This window comes from Eublepharis macularius, chromosome 6 (genome assembly GCF_028583425.1).
Source record: "Eublepharis macularius isolate TG4126 chromosome 6, MPM_Emac_v1.0, whole genome shotgun sequence".
Taxonomy (NCBI): domain Eukaryota; kingdom Metazoa; phylum Chordata; class Lepidosauria; order Squamata; family Eublepharidae; genus Eublepharis; species Eublepharis macularius.
In genome coordinates, this window is record NC_072795.1 from 97,958,290 (window position 1) to 97,985,100 (window position 26,811).

The 26,811-nt window shown below is 42.7% G+C and overlaps 1 protein-coding gene across 1 annotated transcript in view; it reads left to right on the top strand.

Annotated features, from left to right (window-relative positions):
* The first annotated feature begins 3,207 nt into the window (after nucleotides 1-3,207).
* Nucleotides 3,208-26,811, top strand: part of INPP5A (inositol polyphosphate-5-phosphatase A) — a 358,040-nt gene continuing 334,436 nt past the window's right edge. Inside the window, exon 1 of the mRNA XM_054983325.1 lies at nucleotides 3,208-3,946. Coding sequence (XP_054839300.1) covers nucleotides 3,800-3,946 — 147 coding nt within the window. The 5' untranslated portion in view covers nucleotides 3,208-3,799. The remainder of the gene's footprint in view (nucleotides 3,947-26,811) is intronic.

Here is a 26,811-nt window from a genome sequence, read left to right on the forward strand (position 1 = left end):
CCTAGCTAAGTGGTTAATTTCCCAGTCTTCACAGGTATTTCTTCCCCTCTCCTTATAGATAAAGCTCTGTCTTCGTTTTCAAAAAGCAAGAGTGGGACAAAGCAAAGTGTAAATTCAATCCTACTGTTCTACAATCCATTATCTAATTAGGGATGTCTAGTAATCAATATATTAATCAGCATCCGGGCTAAACAACATCTGTTCATTACTGATCATAGTTTATATGAATAAAATTATTTCCAGCTTGCCAGAGTGGTCAAGACTTGAGCCTTCCTGTCTGATGGTTGTTCTGGCACTTTGCTGTCTGGTTTGATTTCCTGGACAGTATGAAGGGCTGGGGCAGCAAGAGGAAAGAGTGACTCAGCATCAGCAGAAACACATATGAATGTGCTAGGGATGCTAAGAACTGGATCACCAGGACTGGAGTTTTTATGCTCAGTCATTCCACTTTCTGCCAATCATTGCACCAACTCACTGTTTTCAGGAACACTTTCTGATTCTATAGAAACAGGGGTCCTGCGTGCTTCAGCTATTGTGTGCCCTGGGACTATACACAGGCTAAGCAGACAGGCTTTTCTTGCACATGCTGTAAGGCAGTGAAGGGGCATGGCAGGAGGCACAGAGGCTTTGATTCTACCCTTCCAGTAGGAAAGCAACGCCATCCAGCCCACATGGCTTCAGGAGGCAAAGTGAAATACTTTGCTTGAACTAGCTGGTGGGCACGCAGGGATGCTGCACAGGAGAAGGATACAGGCAGGAGCCCAGACTTTACCCCCTCTATGATACCTTCCAGATAGACTAAGGAGGGAGTGGGAGCAGTAGAGGTTTAAGGCGTCACCTCATAACAGTAAACAAACACAGCAAGGTCAAAGATATGATAGCCATGATGAGGAAGGATAGGATGGCCTCTTTGTGTGACCCCCTGATTCGGAGCTGAGTTTCTAAATGTTTAAGTAGACATACCTTTTTTGTGACAAAAATTCCCTATTCAGCTGCTATAAAAACAGTTAGCTCCTCCTGTTTGCATGTACAAAATGCAAAAAAATGGAGGAGGAAAGGCCTGTTTTTATACAAAACTGTAATTTGCAGGATAAATTTATACTTCTCACCTAGGTTCAAACCTCCTTTGGACAAGGCAATTGTGCTGTAGGGCTAGACAAGAAAGATGACCGTGAAATTTTAAAACATCACCACACAGGCCAGCAGTCAAAACAGTTAGCAGCCATTGCTAAGCAAAGCTCAGGAAGAAATTTAGTGTGACCTCCTTTATGGACGGATACTTTGGGGCTCACATGCACATTTATTATTTAACATCTCACAGCACATTAAATGCGCTTTTAAGGTACAGGGTATGGAAATGATAGCTCTAGATGAGGAAGCCCACTTGATCTTTTCAAAATAATCACTTCTCTCTTTGGATAACTGCCACTTCTTTTGCAAGATGAAATGTATAGATCAACCACTATAGTTTTCTTCCAGGGCCAATACATAGAAACATAGAGCTGGAAGGGCCCCCCAAGGGTCATCTACTCCAATCTTTTGCACAATTCAGGAAATTCACAGCTACCTCCCCCCACTCTGTCACTGACTGCTGCTTTGTGCCCTAGGGAAGGCAAAAAACCTCCAGGATCCCTGGCCAATTTGGCCTGGAGGAAAATTCCTTTCTGACCCCAAAATGGCAATGGACAATACCCTGGGCTTATAAGAAATGGCTGCGGGAGCCTAGCATCAGCTCGTCCCTTCATGCCCTCCCTCTCCCGATCAGTGTATACTGATGCTGAGTCATAGAATCATCCTTGCTGTCAGGTGGCCATCTAGCTTCTTCTTAAATACCTTCAAGGAAGAAGAACCCACTATCTCCCAGGAATCCTGTTCCACTGAGGAATTGCTCTGTCAGGAAGTTTTTCCTAATTTTAGCCCCAAACTCTTTTGCCTTAATTTTAACCTGTTGTTTCCAGTCTGGCCCTCTGAGGCAACAGAAAACAACTCCTCTCCATCCTCTATCTGACAGCCCTTCAAATACCTTAAGGCAGCTATCATTTCACCTCTAAGTTGCCTCCTCTCTAGCTAAACATACCCAGTTCCTTCAACCTTTCCTCATAGGTCTTGGTCTCCTGACCCCTCACCATCTTTGTTGCCCTCCTTTGGACATGTTCCAACTTGTCAACATCCTTCTTAAACTGTGGTGCCCAAAATGGGACACAGTACTCCAAGTGAGGTCTAACTAGAGGAAAGTAAAGCAATACCACCTGGGCACTATACTTCTGTTGATGCAGCCTAAAATCACACTGCTGACATTTCCCTTCAATAACTAGTTCAAGAATTGAATGTGGATTCTCCATGGGTTTGCATCCCGAGCATCCTTACCTGGGAGACCAATGAAGACAATAGGATTTATTTCCAGTTAATCAATGGGATTTATTAAATAACTGGATTTATTTCCAGTTAATCAAGTTTAGGAATGGGGTGCCGTTTCCTTTTAATTTCAGCTTGTGATCTTATAACGGACCCAGCAAGCTTCCATAATTTCCACTGGCACACGAAAATATATGTACAGTTAATTATTTAATTAGTTAATATATAGTCAATTAGTCCCTGAATATTCACAGTGTCTGCAGTCATGTAATCCGTTCCTTGCTGAGCCGACAGAAAAGCGGATGTCTTAACTGTGGGCTCTGGAGGCAGTTTACTGGGTGTCCCAGCAGAATCTTCGTTTTCTAGCGTCGCAGACTTGAAAATGCTACGGCCAAACCACAACCTGTAACAATCATTGTTCTTTGTTTTTTGGGTGTGTGTGTGTGTGTAGATCTAACCGAGATGGAGGGAACCCTCGCCTCACACCTCTGTTCTAGAGGTTGTCTCCCAGTCCGGAATAAACCGAGGTAAGGGGAGGGGACACCGTTGTAGTGGGCTCTCGTCCGCACGAACCCAGCGCCGAAATCAAGACGCGGTAGGCAAGTGGCGCCTCAAGGACCAACGCCTTTATCTTTGCTAACTTTGGTGGCTAGTTTGCTTTTTGCTGCGCCAGCCTCCCGCTCTTCCGAGATCCTGCAAACTTCGGACTGCGCTCCCGGCCCCAAGCGCGCAGAGACGCGACTCTCTGCGGGCCCCCTCGGCTGGCTGGCTGCTTCGCTCGCCTCCCAGGGAGCGGCGTTGCCCTTTTAAGACGAACCGTGTCGGGCTCGTGACGTCAGGGGAGTGCAGAGCCCTAGTCGCCGCCACGGCCGCCTCTCTTCTGTTATTGCAGCCAGAAGCTGGGAAGCGCGCCGGATCTGCGAGGGGTGGGGGCGCTGCCGCCTGCATCGCCCCTTTCCCGGGGTGCCCCAGCAAGGAAGAGCGCCGCAGCCGCTCCCCCTTCTCCGTCCCTTCCCGCTGCAGAGATTTGATTTGCCATGTCCGGGGATCGGTCAGGAACGGCCGCCAGCAGCCGCGGCAGCAGCAGCAGGAGGAGGAACTTTGCAGGCAGGAACCGAATGGCTGCGAAGGGAGAAATCTAAGAGCAAAGTCTCTTCCCAGCCTGCCCAGGGCGAAGGCAGCGAGCGAGCGAGCCCAGGCGGGGAGCCGGCCCCCATGAGGCCAGGGGCTCGGCTCTGATGCGTCCCGCGTCCCTGCCCCGGCGGGAGGACTACGAGCGTGTCCTTCCTTCCCCCGGGGCGCCGCCAGCCGCCAAGCGTGTGTGAGCGGGCGCCAAAAGCAGCAGCAGCAGCGGCGGCGGCCCCGGAGGACTCCCCCAGCGGGGCTCTGAACTCCCCCTGACCCGGGACTCCCCGGCCAGCCGAGCGCGCCCTTGGCGCATTTTATGCCGTGTTGGGGGAAGCGCAGGGAGCGCGCGCCTCTTCTGCTTCGGAAGGAACTCCCCGGGGCCGAGATCATGGCGGGGAAGGGGGCTGCCGCCAGCACCGCGGTCTTGTTCGTGACAGCCAACGTGGGATCCCTCTTTGATGATGTAAGGAGCGCGGCTGGGGAGCGGAGTCCGGGTCTGGGGGGGTCGCACTCGCCCTGCGGATCCTGGCTGCCCCGGTGCGTGCCTCGGCGGGTGCCTGTGCCGCGCATCCCTGGCGGAGCGCTTGGGAAACGGGGAGCGCCCCTGCCGACTTCCTCGGTGCGCGTCGGGGAGAGGAGGGCTGGGCCGGGGCCGAGGTGGGTGGTGGGCTGCGCCTGGTCCTAGCGCGAGGCCGTTCCTCGCGGCTCCCTTGGCCGGGAGAGGCTCCCCGGTTCCGCCGCTGCCCGGGAGAGCCGGCGCGTGCCTGCCGGCCCTGGGGCTCGTCGCCAGCGGCGCCTTGGCGCGTCAGACGGGGATTCCCTTTGGGCGGCCCCGCGCCACCGGCCCAGGAGGTGAAGGCGCTCCACCTCCAAGAGCTCACCTAGGGCGGCCCCTCTGCCCTGCCTGCGGCTTCAGGAAGCCGGCCCACGCCCAGCCCCAGGGGGCATCGTAGCCCGCCCCGCTTTTGCGGAGAGTCCAGCGCCAGGGATGGTGCGCTTGAGCGGGGGGGGGGGTCGTCGCAGGGTCTCTCCCCTGCCCTTCGTTCCCACTTTGTCCGTAGGCAGAGGTTTTCTCGCTGTGTAGTCAAGGTGTCCATGTACTTAACTAGAGGACAGCAAGGCGACAGACTGCTTATTCGGTTTGCCAGGAGACTTCCCTAGGGCTGGTTGCCCTCAGGCACGTCTCTTGGAAGAATTGCATGTCTGAACAGGGATGTAAGGCTGCAGCGATTCCCGTGATGATGTGATCTGGAGAGAATTTTGCTGCGTTCAGGAGCGTTGCTGTTGCCCAGGATGTACATGGTGTTTCTCTAAGACCTGCTTAGCGCAAGCATGTACATTTCTTGATTTTGGTACATATGGGCATTGTGTGTTTGATGACAGGTGGCCGGCAGTGTTAGCTGGTTCCCTTGAAAAGCGTTTTGTTTAAGGTGGTGTAAGGAGGTAACTTTCATGTGTAAGTCCTTTTTTGATGCTCTACTAATCAAGGGAGCATGTACCTGTGAACCAGTCCACCCTATATAGTGAGTATGCCCCAGAATGTGTTAAAGAGTCCAGTAGCATCTTTAAGACTAACCAACTTTATTGCAGCATAAGCTTTTGAAAACCACAGTTCTCTTACATCTGATGAAGAGAGCTGTGGTTCTCAAAACCTTATGCAGCAGTAAAGTTGGTTAGTCTTAAAGATGCTACTGGACTCTTTACTATTTAGTGACTGCAGACTAACATGGTTAACTCATTTGGATCTATGACCAAGAACGTATTGTGTGGACTACCTTTTACTGGGGGATTCCCTGTCTTGTTAGGACTGACTAGCTTGTGTTTGAATATTTGGGGCACCAGAGATGTTGTGCTCACATGTTGCGTAAATATATATAGGCAATGTAAATGAAAAATGTGCATTTTGAATTACTGGGAAATGTTTATTCCCAGCATATTTGCATGCTTTGTATCTTGAAAAAGTTTTATGGGAGTGATAAAATTAAAAATGTCTTGATCTATCAGCTCAAGCATAGGCTTAAATGGTACTTTTGTTGTTAGTTGAAAATAGTTAAACACACACACAGTTTTTAGGGACGTATTTCAAATACAAGAGTCCAGAACTAAAAAGGAGGGAGAGAAGGAAAGGTGTATGTGGGGGCATAAATGTTCTTGATTTGGTAGGTTAATTAGCATTTGATGGCTCCTGCTTTTTTAATACGGAATTTGTAATATATGGCACAATCCTAAGGATGCTTTCCTGGGAGTAAGTCCAGTTAAATAGACCTGCCTAGGCTTCTGGGTAAATCTGCATAGCATGACACTAATAGTTTGTCCTGTCTAATCTTTGTAGCAATTTTGTTTTTGTTGAGGACAGCTGGGGCCAAAATCTCTGTCACTGGTGATGGGCGGGGTGGGGGAGGGGGGAATCAGTGCCTCCTACATGTTAGCAGTATTCGTATTTTTCGTTGCACAATGTGAACTCACAAAATATGAACGTTCCTCTGTACAATTGTTGAAATTCATGTTGGGCAAAGTACTGTTTGCATGACTCCGTATCATGCAAACACTACTATTCTGAAAATTAAGTGTGATGATAAAATATGGGTAAAATCTATATAGCTTCAAGAGTGAACCCCCATTTAAATTGCATTGTACATACCAATGCGCTTCTTGAAAATGTCCTGATACTGTGAGCTTCTGCTGAAGCTGGACTGTGCTGCTCATTTCACATGTTCTGCAGTAGCCTGACTAAATTGAGTCCTAGTCAGTGGAATATGGCTGTCTTGCCTGATCCTGCACATGTTCACTGAGAAGTCTCATTTGGTTCAATATAGTTTACAGGTGAGTAAAATGTATGTAGGATTGCAGTTTTCATTCTTAAATGACATTTTTCTCAGTTGAATTTAAGTTGTAGGATTAAGGTTTTTTTTTATGGTAAATACTTGTAATGAAAATATACTTTTAAAAAAAAATTAGGGACCTTAAACTTTTAGGATATTTTTGCTTTATTCCTAAAGTGCTCCTGTACTTCTGATACCAGGCATAATGGTTAGTATATTGGGCTAGGATTGGAGAAACCTGAGTTCGAATTCCCATTCAGCCATGAAGCTCACTGGATGACCTGGGGTGACCTTTGTGATGGGATGAGCTTTGGGATGTAGTCATGGTCTGTGGTAGAACATCTGCATGCAAAAGTTTCAGTTTCTTTACTTCATTTATACCCTGCCTTTATTCCCACTAGGGACCCACAGTGGTTCACGTTATTCTCCTCTCCTCCATTTTTATTCTCACAACAACCTTGTGAGGTAGTTTAGCCTGAGAGTGTGTGACTGGCTCAAGGTCACCCAGCAAGCTTCCATGGTAGAGTGGGGATTTGAACCTGCATCTCCCAGATCCTAGTCTGTAACCACTACACCCCACTGGCTGAATCCCCAGCATCTCCAGGATCAGGTCGCAAACAGATCAGGTAGTATCTGATGTGAAAGACTTCTGCAGAGGCAGGTTAGCCATTTAAGTCAAGGGAGGGCATGTCGCTCAGTGGCAGAGCATCTGCTTTGTTTGTTGAAGGTTCCAGAGTCAGTTCCTGACACCTCCAGTGAAAAGGATCAGGTAGAAAGTGATAGACCTCTGCCTGAGATCCAGAGTTGCTGCCAGTCTTGGTAGAAGGTATGGACGGACCTTAGTAGACTAAGAGTCTTATTCAGTATAAGGCACTTTGATGTGTGTACAGCCTAAATCTACTTCACAGGTTTGTTGTGATGATGATGGAAGGCAGAATCACGTATGGTGCCATTAACTCCTTGGAGGAAGGGAGGGATAAAATGTGATCTCTCGATAGAGCAGAAAATCGGCTACAAACCACAACTCGTTGCCTGCTGTGTTAGTCTGTTAAAATTGTGGGGCTGCTTTGCTAAGGTTCATAGCCTGCTGCAAAATCCCATGATTCATCGCAATAGTATAGACACACTGTACTGACTCCCTACACACCTTTTTCTCAAGCTGTCATGAAGTTCACTATAGGTTCAGTCAGACATTTCAAATGCTCTAGGGTCAGAAAAAAAGAAAGTTCCATTACCTCTATTTTTGTAGGGGAGAAAATAAAATGCTACTATAGAATATTCCTTTAAGCCACCCCTTAAACATTAAGAGTGTAAGAAGAACCCTGTTGGATCAGACCAAGGATCCAGCGTCTCTTTTTCAACAACAGCCAACCAGATGTAGGGTTGCAAGCCTCCAAGTGATGGCTGGAGATCTCCTGAGATTGCAACTTCTCTCCAGGTTGTAGAGATCAGTTGCCCTGGAGAAAATGGCTGCTTTGGAGGGTGGGCTCCATGGCATTCTACCCTGCTGAGGATCCTTCCCCTCTCTAAATCCCACCCTTTCCAGGCTCAACCAGGAAGTTTCAACCTGGAGCTGGCAGGCCTAGCCAGATGTCTTCAGGAAGCCTAAAAGTAGGGCATACAGTCAACAGCTCCCCCATGGTTGCCAACTCTGGATTGTGAAGTTCCTGGAGATTTGGGGAGGAGCCTGGGGAAGGTGGGGTTTGAGGAGCGAAGGGACCTCAGTGGGGATAATGCCATATCGCCCGACCTCCAAAGCTGCCATTTTCTCCAGGGGAATTGGTCTCTGTTGTTTGGAGATCAGTTATAACTCTGGGAGACCCCCCCCCTCAGGTCCCACCAGAAGGGTGGCCACGCTGCCCCCAGTGCCTGTTATTCAGAAGTATACTGTCTTGGATCCCAGAAGTTCCATTTAGCAGTTGTGACTAATAGTCATTGATAGCTCTCTCCTCTGTGAATTTAGTAACTCTTTAAAAGCCATCTGAACTAGTGGCCATTACCACATCCTGTGGCAATATAGTTTACGTTATCACTTACATATCCATCGTGTGAAACAGTACTTCCTTTTACCTGTTTGGAACCTCCTGCCGCTCAGTTGTATGCTATGTCTTTTTTTTATGCCCAAATCTATTCTCTGTAAATATTAGTAATATATTTTGCTGATAGGAATAGTGTTGTTGATTGGCCTGCCTGCTACGTTGGCATCAGAGGCTGTGCTCTCACTACCTGAAATGAGATGGGCAGTGGTGATCAGTGACGGGGCCTTTACTGTGCTGAGAAATGCCCATCCCACAGCTATTTGCCTGGCACCTGGTTTTTAAAAACATGTATTTAATTTTATTTTTTTAAAAACAATTGTATCCCACCTTTCTGCCCATTGAGGACCCTCATGGTGAAAATTTGGCTGTCTTCTCAATAATTTTGTTCTTTTGTTTTTGCAATTTGTGTTTGGCCTGGACTTTCCCTTAATTATAATTTAATTTTGTTTTCCCTGCCTGCTTGATGTTAATTTGCTGTGCTTCTGTGCTGCTGTTTTTATCACATCTGCTTTTACTGATCTTTCTTTGATTTTATTTTTTGTATTCTATTTTTATGCCTCTTTGGGTACATCTTGTGGAGAGGTGGATAAGAAATAAATAAATAGAAAAAGACTTATGGCTAAACTTGTTATCTCTTGGTATTTCTAAAAAGAAATAGTTCTGGGCTGCAATCCTCAGAGCACTTTCCTAGGCATAAGCCCCATTGAATGACATGACAATTATTTCTGAGTAGATTTGCTTAGGATTGCTCCCTTGGTTAGAGGACATAGGAGCACCCCAATATAGTGAAAATTAAGTAGCAAGCAATTTAAATACAACATAAACACTTGCTGCTTAACTTTCACTATATTAGGGAACCTCTGTGTTCTCCAACCAATTTCTTTTCTTGTTAGAAAATCCAAGGAGATTTACAGTGCAATCCTATGCAGAGTTACACCGGTCTAAGCCCATTGAAGTCAATGGCCTTAGACTGGAGTAACTCTCCATAGGATTGCACTGTAAGTTCTGGCTAACTTGTCCTTTTGATTGCAGTGTGGCTGTCAGTTTTTGGAATGGGACCAAGATACTTTAACAACCTGCTTTATATCACACAGTTCTGAAACAGCTGATATGTTGATGGTGGTATAAAAATGCAGTGTGTTCTGCGAGTAGATGTATGGGCCATAACTTGTAAAGTCACAATGCAATCAGTGGGAATGGAAAGGTACATAGCTTTGTGCTGAGTTTCAGTTTTTCTGCCCCCCCCCCCCCCCCCCGCTTTCATGTAAAACCATGCAAGTTTTTACATGATTGGATCCAGGTACATCATAGAAGGCCTGAGGTTCAGCAGATTTGTTTCTTACAGATCACTGAGGAATTATAACTGTGAACAAGACCCGGCAAAGATAAGTCTTGTTAAGTCCATTTGCTTTCAGCAGAATCCTGATTTGGATGGTCCAGGCTAGACTGATCTTGCCAGATTTCAGAAGCTAAGCTGAGTTGGCTCTGGTTAATTCTTGGATGAGAGACCACCAGGGAGGTCCAGGGTCGCTTTGCAGAGGCAGGCAATGGCAAACCACCTTTGTTTGTGGGGTTACCATAAGTCACTGTAACTTGATGACGCTTCACACACACACACGCACACACGCACACACACACACACGCACACAAAACTTGCTAAACACAAGGTGACTATATCCAGACTGAATGACTAACCTTTGTTCATTTATGTCTTGTATGAATGCATGTTGTTGCTGAGCTCATGCGCTCCCCTCCACGTGATTTAAACTTCTTGGTTTGGGATGTCTTTAATCAAGCATTGGGTTCTAAACCATGGTTGAAGCCCAGTTTAGAATTCTTGTTTGTGGGGACATAATAAACTCCGTTTGTCAAGGCTCTTATGTTTAGATGTTACAGCAAATTGGAGCTTGATTGCTGCTTTCCAAAACTGGAGATTTTAATTGCGCTTTGTGGGCAAGGGGAGGAATGAGTGCCTGGATATGTTCATGTCCATCATAGACAGAGGGGATGTCATGATATCAAGATGTGGTTGCCATTCTAGTAGTTGTCCTTTAGACTGGTTCCTTTATTTATTGATAGTTAGGCTTTAAATTATGAATAGCCATTTAGCAGATAAAAGTGAGGGGACTAAGGTCCTTCTTTAAATATAGGACTAAGGTCCTTGTCTAAAGCCTAGCTTTCACTGATTTTTTTTTGGAGTCATCCACTTCAGACTGCAGGTGAGGGCTTACATGAATCTGTGCTTCTTGATTTTTTAAAAAGCCCTAATGTAGAAAGGTAACATGTAGATTATAAAGCTAGTCTTGGAACCCTTCTCCATGATACCTAGTTTTCTATAGGGAGCAGTTTTGGATAAAGTTGAATTATGTGGAACCTCCTGCGTGCCCCCCCCCCCCCGAAGTCTGAAACAGTATAGCCCGGACACTGGTTTTCCGACTCTGTAACACTTACACCGAGGATGTACTTATTTATTTTAGATATTTATACCTTACTTTTCTCCCCAGTGGGAACCCAGAGTGGCTTACAGCATAAATCTACCAACCTCCATCTTATCCTCATAACCACCTTGTGAGACTGATGACTGGCTCACCGTCATCCGGTGAGCTTCCACAGCTGATTAGGTCTGTCATCTCCTAGTCCAATGTACCGTGCTAGCCTTTCGTGATACCCGGGATAAAAACTCATTTTGTTGGGGTGCCTCTTTGAGAATGGAATTGGGGGTTTCTGACAAAGGCCCGACATCTCAAAATAAATTCTCCAACACCTTTTCTAATTTATATCCTATGAATTCAGAGAACGTCATGCCCAGATCCTAGATATTCAGTGCATGGTTCCAAAGGAAATAGCCCTGATGACAAAGTGAAATATGACTGGTTTGTGAGTGTTTAGCTTCTTTAGTGGTGCCTGTAAATTGTCTAGAAAGTCTCATTGCTTGAGAACATACTGTTCCCATCATTATCTGGAAGCCTGGTAATTCCTGGTTTGCCGAACCCAATCAGAATGCTTCTAAAACACAGTCCCTGCTGGCTGTTCTTATGTGTCACTCCTCAGTGGCTCTTTGGTAATTCATAATTCCATAGTAGTGATTTAGAACCACTTTGTTCTCCCTAGTTGTGCAACCTGCATGTTGCACTAGAATTAGAGAGAACATGCTGTTTTGTTTTGTTTTCCTTCTAGCATACTAGTGGCCCTGCCCACTTGGAGTTAGCTCTTGTGGGTTGGAGGTAGTAATCTTGGCTCTCCCTATCTGAGGTGATTGAATTGACTTCTGATTTACTGACCAACTTGCGAATAACTTAAATCAGTTTCTAACATGAAAGTGTTTGTAGAAATCAGAGTCTTGGTGATTTCTGTTCACAGGGAAATTAGGCTGGGTCTGCAGGGAATGATAGAATGGATTATATCACTGTTGGGGAGGGATTGCATTTTTCAAAGTTTCCATGCATTAATAATATGTTGTAAGAAGGGCTAGGCTAGAAATACTATTATTTGCTGGAATCTTTATATGGGGAGAATTACATATTTGGACACCTCCCCCCACACACCTGTAGTCTGAAATGGTAGAGCTCATTTTATCTCTAATGCTGTTGCATATGTCCGTTTGACCTGAGTTCAGTCAGAGTTGGTGAAAACGTTTATGGTTGCTACTTACCTTTCCTTTTGCTTTTGAATATCATGGAAGCAGTGCCTGCTGTGAGAGGCAATGATTTCTAAGGTTGTAATCCTATATGTACTTACATGGGAGTAAATTCTGTTTAATTCAACGAGGTTTACTTCTGAGTAAGCATACATTGCATTGGGTTGCAGATCTCTTAGCAAGGCTTGTACAGATGAAAAAATGTTTTTTTATAGACGTGTTCATTTGATGAATTGTATAGCCCCCGAAGAGGATATTATCTCTGTCTTTGCAAATGCAAAGACGTTACTATAAGTTCAGGATGGGGAAAGACTGAGTGCTATTTTTTTTCAAGTGTTTTTTTTGAAAGTTTGTTGCTGTTGGAAGCCAGGCTGGAAATTGAGCGGTCAAAAATCTGGAGTTGGGACAATAATTAAAAAAAACTGTTTTATGAAGTGAGATATGGTTTGGTTTTTAGTCTTAAACTCTGGGGTTTGACATTTATAAACTAGCAGATGGTTGTCTTATTTGTTTCTTGCTACGTGGAGAGGAAGAAAAGGAGCTCTTGTATGTTTGACCCTGAGAGGATGTTAAATGATTACACTTACAAATGAGGGACTCCTGTTGGTGGACACAAACTAATAATTTACTATAATCTTAAAATGTAACCTGTGTAATATTTATTATAACGGTTAATCCAGAAGATGGTGGCTGTTTTTGTTGTGGTTTATCTCTGTTGATGATGCTTCCAGGTTCCAAAATTGTGATCTCTGGAATGAAAATTGTGCCTATTTGCATACATTTGGATGTTTGTAAAGTCAACAGCTGTTAATCTGTGCTAACTAAACTAACACAATTAAAGCAGGATTTGTAGCCTTGTAGTCGTTCTTTCTCATATACACGAGAGAGAATGAAAATTTGAGCCAGCCAGCTATTTGCATCTCTGTTCTGTGTGATTCTTCCATTGTTCATTAGCCCGGCAGGGATCTTATTGGCTTATGCAAGACTTTACATAGGACAGGGATGGGAAAATTTGCTCAAATCCATCATATTCACTGTATTCTGCTGAGAGGGTGTTTCCAACTAAAAGTCCAGGATCGTGTGTTTACATTCATCTTCTGGCCTTCATGTGTTTTGCAAATGTTTTGCTGTTTGAGCCCAAATGGCACATGCATATACAACACTTCCTCTCTGAAGGCTCTTCCTGAACGGTTACACGGCTTCCACACAGCCTAAATAAATTTCAACCGGTTAATGGCTGTCTCTGATTTGATGTTAGAAGGCAGTGAATTTAGTTTTGCCATTGCTCTGCCCACTTAGTCAGAGAGTGCTATAGTGCCCAGATAGTCTTGCGTTGAAGAATGTCAATTTTAGCCAAGAGGAATATGATTTTAGTGTTGTTGGGATGAGCCCTTTTTGCTCCTAAGGTATTTTGCTACTTCAGAAATGAGAATAATTTCTTTTTCTTCTTAATTAAACCAAAGAATTGTATCCTTTTTTCCCTCCGCTCTATTTTTAACTTGCTTTTTAATGATCTTGAAAAGCAGTTCTGACCATTAACAGTCATTAATGAAAGAGAGATTCTTTCATATGTAATATGATTTCCAGAGGGCGGTTCTTCCTTTGAAAATTTATCAAACAATTTACTCCAGAATGACCTTAGAGTGTTTCCATTGTCTTCAGAAAAACGGCTCCAGAAAAAGTAGCTTCAAGGTTTCCAGAACTGGAAAACACATTTTTGTAGCTATGTAAATACAGTTCTTCTGCTATCCTTTCTTGGGATGATGCTCCTTAAGTAGAAATACTGCTTGTTTTTTATCAGCTGGTGCTGTTGCTGAGAGTGAAAACTTGAATTGTTTATGGCCATTTCTGCAGCGCTTATCTGCCCTAGATTCAATATTGTTGGGAAACAGATTTTTTTCCTGTTTCCCTACAGAATTCTGGTGCATTTATTCACCCGCTGGGACTTTCCCAGCTTTTCTCTGGTCTTTCTGAAACCTGTTGTGCTCCGAAGTTTTGGGAAAGATCATAGTAAAACTTGGGTGGCTGCTGTGTGTATGTGTGTGGGGGGGTGAGATCTGGATTTCCTCACATATATTACAATTGTTCTCCCTGACCCTGTATCCATGGCAGCCCCCCCCAGTAGCTTTTTTATTTTTTAATATATCGGTACTGTAATATCATTATATTGATACACCATTGCAAGTATAAGTGTAACAGGTTCTCTGAATTCTTAACATTCATTATTTTAAAAGATTGTATCTATAACCTTCCCTTGTGGAGATATAAGAGGAAAGGCATATCTTCTCAGCTGAAGGGGCTAGAGACTTTTTAAAAAAATGAAAACTGGGAATTTGCAGAACCTGTTATTATTACAATGGTATATTGATAATAATAGGTACATTGATATAAGAATATTCTATTGCTGATTTTAAAGTAAATTCCAAAAACCCCGTGGCCCTAGGGAGGGGGTGTCCACTTCTGGGGGACTGGGACAAAGAAACTGCAGGGAAACCTGCCATGTGGAAGCCATATTGCCAGTGTGCTTTATTTGCAGCTGTACCAGCAAAGCCTTACAAGCCAGTCCCTGTGGAGAAACCACCTGTGTTTGTGCCATTGCTGTTTTTTTTTCTTTTGTGATTTTTTTCCTGGTTACACAGTTTACGTCTTGGGAAAGCTTTATATGGTTTTTTTTACTACAACGCTTCTGCATATATTCAAAATGCACTAAGAATACTTACTTCTGATTATTTGTCCCCTCACTCCACCCCAATTTCATTCTTTACTAATTTTGTGAGGCAGTTTTACTTCATCAAATACGAGTGAGATCCACGAGCACTAGAGTTGCCAACAACCTACAGGAAAAAATGTTCTGTTCCTTAATAGAGGCTTAATGTGCAAAAATAGACTGCTGAAGCTTTTATGGCATGGAGTTAAATAACATAACCTAGTAAATAACATCTCATTAAGCCTCTGTTAAAGGGACAATACTTTTTTTCTCCAGGCTGTTGGCAACCCTAGTGAGTACTGGAAGGGCAACTCTTTAAACAGTTGTAGCCAAAATCTACAGCACACAGTGTCCTTTGTAAGCCATATTAGGACATTGCTCTAGGGAGATGGGATGTTCAGGACTTACAAAGTAGGGAGATAAAGAGACCATTTAGTTAGAACTGACATTTTAACAATGGAGCTCCATTTTGTAACCTTATTACAATTGATTTATTATTTACATTTCTACCCTGCCTTTTTTCCAGAGCTCAGGAAAGTGTATGTTGTTTTCTTTTCATTTATCCTCACAGCAACCTTGCAAGGTAGTTAAGTAGCAAAAAGGTGATTTGCCCAGTAAGCTTCATGGCTGAGCAGGGAATTGAGCACAGGCCTGCTTAAATGTCGCTCTACTCTTTAAACTACATACTTTTACATAAAACAGTCATTTTCCACTCCTGCCTCCAATATACATAGTCTAAGATTAAGGTCTTTTTTCCTATAGGAGGTCATGAATATATTTCACACAAGCTTTCCTATTCTGGTATATGGCAATATTTGCTTCATTTCTATATTACCTTTAATAATTCTTCCCATGGTGTGAATATATCTTTCTGCTCTCCTTCTGAGTTTCAAAATATTTTAAAAGGAATGGTTCTTTAGAAATTTCTATCATATTCCTAGCTGGGTTGAGCGGAACAAGAAACATTGGCCAAATGGAGGAACAAACTCATTGGAGTGTTCTCTTGGAGTGTGTGGTTCCTGCATCTGGAGACAATGGAGCCATAAACTCTACCCCAGTATATCATTGGGCTTCTGAGCCGTTCCATTTTGATCTTTTTTAATGTTAGAGGGAAGAGATGGGGAAATCAAGCCTTTATCAGCATAGAGGATTCTTTTTATTTTGACCTTTATACTGTGCTTTTCTCTCAAATGGGGGCCCAAAGTGGCTTACATTATCCTCCTTTCTTTCATTTTATCCTTACAACCACCCTGTGAAATAGGTTGAGAGATTGATTAGTTTCGGGTCACTCAGCAAGCTTCCATGGTGGAGTGGGGGTTTGAACCTGGGTCTTCCAGATCCAAGTCTAACACCACGTAAACCATGCCGATTCCTTACTCACTTGAAGGAGAAAATCCGTGCTCCTTTGATTTTCTGATCCTGGAACTTCTTTACTGGTCTCCTATGGCATCCTTGGCTTCTCAAGCTAGTCTGTTTGTGTACCTGGTCATGGATCACAAGTCTTGGCATTACTATATGCATACATCTTGCCAGCTAAATGGTTGAGCATATCCGTGTCTGTGTACATTTTCTCAGCTGACATGCATGGAAGGATCACCCTGTCAGGCAACGTTTGGGGAGCACATAGAACAGGGTGCGATAGTCTCTTTTTTTTTTGAAAAATTTTTATTGGGTTAGGATCAATTATTTTCACATTACAATCAATTCTCCCATTTTCCGATTTCTAACCCCCTCCCTTTCCCCCCCTTTTTGTTGACTTCCAACAGTTTTCCAACCCTTTGTCCCATTTCCCTTACTCCTTTTAAATTCCTCTATCTAACAAATGTATATTCTCCCTCTATTCTAAGCAATACTTCTTTAACTATTTTTAAAACTCTGTACCCTAACTATAAGTTCTTATTTCCATATTGGACAAACAATTTATCCCATTTTTCATAGTTCAAATTTCAAATATTTCAATAGATCATAAACCATATAAATCATACATTCATATAAATCAAACAATTTGACTTATACTCTATGTGTTACTCATTCTATCTTCTTCTTTCTGTTTCAGTTATATTTAATTACATTAGTATTTCTATTCCCCTTCAATAGTAGATCTATATTACTGTCATTATATAATCAATCAACTTAACTCATATATATCTTCAGATACACATATTCAATTTGGTACATTATACAAATCTTACCAGAAAGAAAATATTATTAGTTAATCGGTCCTTATAGTTAACCCTTATGGTTAGTTATTTTCTATCGATATTCTATTTGTTAATCTATATATATATATATATGGGGTGCGATAGTCTCTAATGTCATTTGGATGTAATATATTTTGTTAATTATATTCTGGCTGACTCAGTCTTTGTTATTGATAGTCTAAGAATAGTATTAGCAAAACCAAATGCCTAGGTGACAGTTAGTTATATAAGGAAAAAGGAGTTCAGAATTCTTCATCTGGTTCTGAGATCAGTTTTTAGGACTTTTAAACTGTGCTTGTATGTTAAGGAGACGCTGCTACTCATCAGCTGTACCACATGGGCTGTCAGTGTAAGGAAAACTGTACGATGCACATTTTCATTCTGCATTTTATAACACTGAATTGGTTAGTAGGTCTCCATACTGAAATATTAATGCTTCCACTTAGCTCATTGGCTGTGGCCCAGTGGATGCTTAGGTGTTCAGAAGAGGAAGTAGGTAAATGCTTGCCTTCTCTTTGTTTTTTATAAGAAGTGCGTTCAGGTAAACCTGCAAGAAAATTTACAGATTTAAAGAAAAAGAGTCCAGTAGCACCTTTAAGACTAACCAATTTTATTTTAGCATAAGCTTTCGAGAATCAAGTGCTACTGGACTCTTTTTGATTTTGCTACCACAGACTAACACGGCTAACTTCTCTGCATCTATGACCAAAGAAAAAGAGGCATCTTTCTTCTGAGCACAGAAATTTGGAACACAAGTGCGAGGAGGAGGGCTAGGGAAAACGAACTTAAGTGGAATTGTTTGCCAAGCAAGGCCCTGTTTGCCTTCGACAAGCTGCTGTCCCTGAATTGCAGTCACACATCTGTGAAATGGGAACAATAGTGATCTTCGTCATATGGGCGTGGGGAAGGCAAATACAATAAAGTTTTGCTGCAGATGTGCAGAGTTATATACACCATACTTTTAAAACATACTCAACTGTCTAGTAATGCTGCGTTCTTGAACGTGTGAAGCTGCAATTTCAAGTTCGGTACTGTCTGCTCTGACTGGCAGAGTTCCTCCAGAGTCTCGAGCAAAGGTCTTTCACAGCACCTCCTACCTGATCCCTTGAACTGGAGGTGCTTGGAGTTGAACATGGGTCCTTTGGCCTGCCAGTCAGATACTACTGAGCCACTGTCCCTTCCTCTTCTGAGATCTTCTCAGCTTTTCTACAAATTTATCACTTTTCTGTATTTTATTCCAGTCCGTTTATTCTTGGTTTGTAAATTAAACACTATTTTAAATAAGTGTTGTTTAAGTTTACAAATAAGAAGATTATTGTACACATCTCAACTGCCCCTAATACTTGTTTGTATTATGGTTTAGATGCAATTACCTCGAAACACTTTTTAATGAATAACGGGATGCGTTTCAGGGCAGTGTCCATGTGTGGTCAGTGTTCATCAGGTTAGGCAATACCTAACCTGATGAACAGTGTAGATTCATGCCCAGAATGTGATTATTTTAACATCTTGCTTGATCCGGACACCAGAACTGCACTTCCTTCCTGAAAGCTGAAATTGATGTGAGGATTTTAGAAAAGTGACACTGTAAATTACAGACCGTTGGCCAGGCTCCCTGTGCAGTTCAGCAATCCATTTCCGTCATAAAATTATGGACAACTCAAAGGCAGGGCATTCCTTCCACAAATGTTGTCTTTTAATAAAAATGCACGAGCGTTTCACTATTGCTACATTTAAAACAAAGAGAGACAGATTTTTCCCTTCAGCTACCACCACTAAGTTGTGTTTTGTTAAAATACATTCACATCGTTTCTTAAAAATGTGTAACCAGACGAATACTTCATACTTCCTTTCGGTCTTTTATTTCTCTTCCTTGTTTTGTTGTGTGGTCTCTACACCTCCCAAAGCTTTTGTGCTCCTGATATATTTTTTAAATAATATAAGATCCTTCCCCCCCCCCTTACACATGCATCTTTCTGCTTGCAGGGAGAACTTTTTGGCTGTTCAACAGCTGCACAGGAACTTGAGGCCAAACTGAAGTGGGCAACAGTCCATCCTGATGACATTCTTAGCAAGGAGAGGTCAAAGTGAACTGTAAATTTTGCAAAGAAAATCGTAGTGGTGAAAAAAATCTGGGAGCTTTCAAAAGTTTATCTGGGCTGATTCTGATATCTTAAAAAACAACAGCAGCTTGATGTGATAGATCCCAAATTGCCCCCTTGGAGGAATTCACGTGGAGACCATAACTTAGGACATGGGCCTTGGATGAGTACAAGTGGCAATTTCTGCTTTTGTGACAGTATGTATTTAGGCCCTTTGTTCCTGGGAATCACTTTTGGGTAGCTGCAGTTGAATCCATGGAAGGCCCTAAGTCACCAGTTACATTTTGTTACATTATGTACATGAATGCTCTTTGAGTGACAGCTTGGCACATCATATGGAGAAGTTTTTTGGATGTCTGTGCTGGCCCTTAATGTGTGAAGATATATGTGGACAAAAGAGACTTAATTTAAAAAAGAATCCTGGCAGTTGTTTGTGTTTCTTCTGTTTTACCTTGTTTGGTATATAAAACATATTTCATCTTACATGGCAGTTGTTTACAACAAATCTGAAAAAGAATTTAAAGAGTGTATTGATTTCTTCTCTCCCTCCCCTTTAAAATCCAGTGAACTCAATGAGCCAAAAGATGCTAGTACTCTGATTTGCTTGATTACCCAACCTTTTCATGTAGCTTGTGGTCATGTTATGCAAACTAACTATCAAGTTACTTTCATTCCATTTCTTCCAGGGTGTTCTTAGCTATTTGGATACATGAAAAGTGTGCTGTGTAAAGAAATGTGGGGCATAAGTACTGGGATGTACTAGAGAGATTCTGGTCATTTCTTCTGATTAACCATAATAATGCGTTGGCAATCTGTCTAGATCCCAGTTGAACAGGATATTTATGTACATTTAATGCTTGCATGTAAAAAAAAAAAACTAGACAATTCTGTTTTCTGTGTCTTGTGTTTGGCTTTGAGTAAGTGGATATTCAACATTAGAGGTGGGCACGATCCAAAAAAAATTACCGATCAAGCTGATCGGGGATCAGCGCCGGCGATGACCCCAAATCACCAATCCACACCAGTCATCTCCCGTTTCCGATCCGTGGATTGGGGAGGCCAAAGCGGAGGGGCGCCCTGCTGTTCCCAGCTATGTGGGAAGGTGGGTGGTGGCGGCGACCGCCGGGTCCGGCGGGCACGGGAAGGAGACGACGAGCCACCTCCCCTCAGGGAGGGGACGTTCACACACACACACACACACACACACACACACACACACACACACACACACACACACACACACACACACACACACACACACACTTACTTAGAGCAGGGGGGAGTTTGTAACACGGCGACGAGCTGCCTCCCCTCAGGGAGGGGACGTTCACACACACTTAGAGCAGAGGGGGGAAAAGTTTTTAACCTGGCGACGAGCCGCCTCCCCTCAGGGAGGGGACATTCTCTCTCACACACACACACACAGAACAGGGGGGGGGGGAGTTTTTAACCCGTCCCTGCCTCTCCAAATAGAGAGAGAGAGACACCCCGTCAACATGTTTCAGCCAGCTTTTAAAAAAAACCAGGGACAGAATCCTCCATTCCTCCCCACCTGATTTTAAAAGCAAGCAGCCAGTCTTCCAAAAGCATATTTTAAACACACACACAGAGCCGTGAATGAGGTTTTCCCACAAAATACAGTGTTTTAAAAGCAGGTTAAAAACAGAGAGTGACAGACAGAAAAACAGCCATTCCTCCTACAAAGCCCATTTTTTAAAAAAGCAAAACAACGTTTGGAGTGCCCATGGCTACAGAACACCCCCTTCCCCCTCCCTCCCCTGACTGTCTTCCAACTGGTGAGTGCGTTGCTGCTCTGTGGTTGGAAGGAAGCCCTGCTGATCAAAGCAAGCTGGGCTTCCATTTGGGTTTCCAGGGTGACAGAAGGAGGGCAAACTCAGCTCAGGCATTCCCCTGGCTCCGTTGCCAGGGGAATAGATTACTGGCGCCAGAGTGACTGGATCTCCGATCAGATACCGATCGCCCCCGCTCAAACCCCAATGAAGCTCCCCCCCCCCGAACACTGAATCGGTCACCGTGGACGGCATCAATCTGCTGGGTTCTGATCGTGCGAATGCCATTATCGTGGGTATTTTTCTATCGTAATGCCGATCGTGCCCATCTCTGTTCAACATCCACTGTACGGGCAGCAAAAAATGTCCTTCAGTATGGATGGACACTTATGCTACTCTGCTGTGGAAGTTTGCGGTCAACTTGGTGCAAGTCATATTCTTTCAGCATAACCTATCTGTTGTGAGATAAAATAGTGGAGAGGAGATTAATAGAAGCTACTTTGTGCCACCATTGAGGAGAAATGTGGAGTGTAAATGTAAGTAATAACACATCATACAATATATAATGATTTTTCTCTGTTTCCCGTCCTTGCCAAAGAAGATGAGCAAGTGAAAGATGGGCAAATCTTGTTCCCACAATTCACTCTGAACATTGGTACCTTTTTGAAATTGGGATCGGATTTTTTTTAATGGTTTGCATAATGATAATGGGCAATTCTTGTACTACAGGAAGAAATTGTCTATGGTATTCATGATGTAGCATGTGACGGTTACTATTTATTTATCTAAAACATTTTTATGCCTCCTGTCCATAGGCAAACATTTGAACATTAAGGCAGCATTTAAAATAATATATAAAATAATTCAGTAAAAATATATACGTGCACAACGCCCAGGTTGATGTAGTAGTTAAGAGCGGCAGGACTCTAATATGAAGAACCAGATGTAATTCCCCACTCCTCCACTTGAAGCCAGCTGGGTGACCTTGGGTCACTCACAGCTCTTCCAGAGCTCTCTCAGCCCCACCTACCTCACAGGGAGATTGTTGTAGGAATAATAATAGCACACTTTGTAAACTGCTCTGAGTGTGGCATTGTTCTGAAGGGTGGTATATTTTGTTGTTACTATTGTTATTATTATGTGTTAGACTTTAAAGTACTACCAGTACAATCCTAAGTAGAGTTACACCCTTCTAAGCCTATTGATTTTAATCCTAAACTGTTTAGGATTGCAGCATGCATCACTTTGGGAACTATAGATGAAATACTAGTTCGTACATTCATGTTCACTGGGTGATAGTTCCTAACATCCAGTGATGACTGCACATGTAAATAGGTCATCACAAGGGTGGCCATTTTTTACCAGCTTCTTTTCAACAACTTGATATGTACGTATTAGCATATTCGTCTGATTTTTATATACTAAGTCGCTATTATGAGAATAGGAGAAAGTCATTCTGGTTTCTTTCTGTTGGCACCCCTTGTTATTGTCTCCTCGTTCCACAAATGTAAGACTCTTCAGTGGAGTCATCTGTTCGGAATCAAGTGATGAGTGAAGCCCAAGACTCAGCTCAGAGGTTCAGAAATGGGAATGGTCAAGGTCCCCATGTCATACTCTCTGTGTGCTGAAAATAGTAGGGGTTGGAACAAGACTGAAAGAAAGCCAGTGTGGTATAGTGGCTAGAGTGACAGACTAGGATCTGGGATACCCAGGTTCAAATCTCCACTCTGTGGGAAGTGGCAACCTCCCCCCCCCACACAGTGATCGCCTGCCACTGGCAGGCAACCTGGAAAACATGCACTGGGCGAGCTCCCAGGAGGTGTGATGATATCACTTTCTGAAGATAGCATGCTCCCATGCTTTGCTGGGGTCAATTTTAGCTCCAAACAGGCCAGAATTAGCCACACGGGAACATACCCATGCCTGGCATGATGATGTCACTTCCCAGAAATGATGTCATCAGACCTCTACAGGAGTGCATGCGTGTTTTGTATGCATGTGACGAGGCCTCAGATGGTAAGTCCTGAGTCCCCCACCTCCCACTAGGGAGCGACAGGGACTTGGGAACCCAACCACTCTGCCATGGAAGATTGCTGGGTGACCTTGGGCTAGTCACACCCTCTCAGCCTAACCTGCATCACAGGGTTTGTTGTGAGGGAAAAGACGAAGGAGAGGAGAATGATGTAAGCCACTTTGGTTCCCCTTTGGAAAGAATGGTGGGATATAAATGTTAAGTAATTTTTTAAAAGGGGCAACTTCCACCATTGCCTTCTTCCTGCTGCAAACCTTTCTTCATGTTGTTCCTCAGGGTCCTCTGTCCTCAAGGAGCTGCATTTCATTGAGATCTATTGGCTGCTGTGGGAGAGGGGAGGCAGGAAAAATTCATTCTTTTATTTGACAATTTGAACTAGCAGATCTTTCAGATTTTGTTCCTTGTGAAAATTGTCATTTCATAAATGAAATACTGATACAGTCACACTTATCTTTGTGAGCTGGAAGCAATTTGCAGTGCAATGGTAAGTAAAATTGCACCCTTCTAAGCCCATTGAGTTTGGTGGATTTGGAAGAGCGTAACTCTGTTTAGGATTGTACTGAAATCCCATTTCCTCCCCTCCCATGACCCTTACAAACCTGTTCTTCTATTTTGATGCAGCAAGCTGCCTAATTTTAGAGATCTAGCAATCCCCATGGGAACTGCAGTTCTAATTTTCCCATAGGAACATCTGGCAAAGTAAACTTCACTTTGTGTTAGGAATGTGTCCAGGGAGTCTGAATGCTGTTATCTCTGCTGGGTTTTGTTTTGCTTCCCTCTTTCCCTACCCATAATGTGAACTAATGAACCATGAAATAATCAACTATGATTTGATTTTGTATTTAAGTCACGTCAGAATGACTTCATGTGCTGATTCCAAGCAGGACTTTATTTCTGTAATTCATCCACGCCTTGGTTTCTGTTTTGTTTTCGCCTTTGCATTGTGGTTGTTATTAGCTGCATGCTTTTTAATGAAATTCAACAGTGACTCAATTTTGTCATTATTGCTAATTGAAAAGTTGGCAAAAAATGTCCGAGTTACAACAGTTTGAAGCAATCTGGGTAACAGAGGTGTAGCATTTAATTGTTGATAATGAATTTTTGCTTTCAAAATATACATTAGTACAAATGAAAAGTAGAGACAAATGGTTCATCATGTTAGATGGAATACCTTCCAATTCTCCAGTTTAATACTCTCTTCCATTTTTATAAACACTTGGTTGCTAGGAAACAGGTTGTAAGAAGAGGAGCTGGGCCTGAAAGGTAGAAGAGTATAAACATGCCCCTGATACCACACTTCTGATGTACTTGGCTTGTTGCATCATGTACTAAACGCTTTTGTTAGCCAGAGAATTGTGAAACATAACAGAATGTTAGTGTTTTCTGTTTATTCACACTTGCCAGCTATGAGCTTTAGGGGTGGGGTCTGCTGCGGCGTTCCTTGAATAACCTTTCTGGTCATTTCTGCCTCTATCATTGCCAAATCCTGAAGCTAGTGTCTCCAATTTAAAGGAGTCTTACTTCTGTCAAGAATAGCTTGCTTTTCATTTCCAAGAACTCTCTGGCTTCTTTTCTTCTTTTGTGAAGCTTTGTCTGAATAGAACACACACACATCCACACCTCTCATGAATCTTCTTCCCCACACATTTACTGGTCAGATGTGATGGAAGTCAGAAACAATTTTGATTTTTCCCTCTTGCTTTTTTCTCTTCTCATTGCAGTGCCCTTCTCAAGCAAACACTTGAGTGTACAGGCCAAAAACAGTATGTCGTTGTCCACTTTGAAGAAAGTGCTAAGGAAGCACGAAAAGCTTATATTTTTGTTATTGTTGGCAAAGCCCCCAAAGGTTTTTTTCAATTTTCAAATTTTTATTTAGTTATGCTTCGTAAACAGTTACAATTTTTAGAGAAAGTTATTATACATTGATATCAAATACATTTTCTATTACAAATATTAACTATGGTTTTCATACCATAATAACAATAAGTTTTCTTACAAGTGAATGTTTTATCTTTAGATTTCAAATAAAGGTTAATATATTGTCGAAGGCTTTCACGGCCGGAGAACGATGGTTGTTGTGGGTTTTCCGGGCTGTATTGCCATGGTCTTGGCATTGTAGTTCCTGACGTTTCGCCAGCAGCTGTGGCTGGCATCTTCAGAGGTGTAGCACCAAAAGACAGAGGTTAATATACTTATATGATATCCTAAAACCTGACATTACTTTTGAGAATTCTTTATATAAACATATAAATGATTGTATTACATATAAATATAAACATAAATGATTGTATTACATTTTTGCTAATAACCAGATAATGGTCGAATCCACATTCACCCATTACCTGCATGTTTATCGGATATCTTCCGTTTGCCTCCAATCCGTGATTTTTTCCTCTTCGTTCACATCCCTGCTTCCAATCCGTCTTTCTTGCGCGTCCCTCCGGTCACATGGCCGCTCAAAAACCGCTTTTTTGGGCGGGACCTTTTTTTCCCCGCCCATTTTTTTAAAAAAATTTTGAGCGCACTTTTCCGTTATTTCGATCTTGCCTTATAAAGAAACATCATTGAAGATAATGATGCCTCTCTTTCCCCCACTGACAGCACTGATGGCTCTCTCCCATTTCTTTTTTGGAAATTTGGAAGCATGTGGGAAGCTTTCGTGGGCATTTCCTATGCAGGACAGTTCAGTGCCTGAATTTTACTGAAGTTTCACTTCCTTGGAGTGTCATTATTTCGATATTTCATAATTTCGATATTACAGTAATATAAAATGAAAAAATAAAAAACAGTTAAAAAGGAAGTTTCGCGAGTCCGTTCTGAGAATGGATTCACCCCAAAATGATTTTTCAAACTACCAGATTTGATTCAGAAACAGCATAATCAATAAATCCAATGCTATGAAGTCAAAAACAGTCTTTGCAGACTACGGAGCACTTGCAAGTTGAATCAGCCAATAGGAACTCTCAGAACGGCCGGAGAGACAGGAAGGGGGGTGGTTTTTAAAAAAAACGCGTAAATTGCGCATTGGCCCGTTCACGGCCACCGTGAAACTCCCGTTGAAAACCTGTGACCACATATTCGGGAGAAATGCGAATGAAATGCGTCTGTTTAATGAGGTAATGTGACCGGCACTCGGGATTGCGTGGGGAATGCGGGGAACATGCGACTTAGAATGAGTAATGTGGATTCGACCAATATTTAAAATAGGTTCTTTTGTAGTAATGATTAAATAGGTATTATTATAAAGTCAAATCTTTTGTGGATCGAATACAGATAATATAAAAGAAAAAACAACAGTGATTTTGTAACCATTATTATGATCCTTATAAACCTTGCTAGAATAACCCCCTTTCCTCCCCCCTCCCTCTCTTAACTCCATCCCCTCTTACTTACTGATCAATACACTATAAACTAGATTAAATTGAGTTGCATACTAAATAGTTCTCTATAGCCCAAGAGTAACACCCTATGGACTATTTGGTATTTCTTATACCAACTTGAAGAACTGTAAAAATAATGGGGGGCTCTACCCCCCCCCCCCATGCCTCTTTTCTTGTACCAGATTTATACATTATACCGTCATAACATTTTACAGGTTATTTTAGTTTATTCTCAACTTGGATTTTAACATCCCAGTTTATTTTTTCCTTTCTTGCTAGATATGTCTCGCTGGGGTCTTGCCTTCCTTGTAAGGTGATAAGGGAATAGGCATTTTTCTTTCCTGTGAGATTCTGTTGCAAGTCGGAAAAGTCTCAATGCCAAGGTCCTGCAATAATAGCCCTCCAGTTTCCTGATCTGTAACTTGGTAGATGGTGTCTTGTATTTTTACTTGAAGATTCGTATAGTTTGTCCATTTATATTTTATTTGAGCTTTTTTCAATGCTTCCGTTGTAGATCTAAGTTCTTGTCTTTTTTAAAAAACAGTGGATGGTAAGTCAGTGAGTATTTGGATATGTGCCCCTTTATACGGAATTGAGCCTTTATTTCTTTCTGTTTCC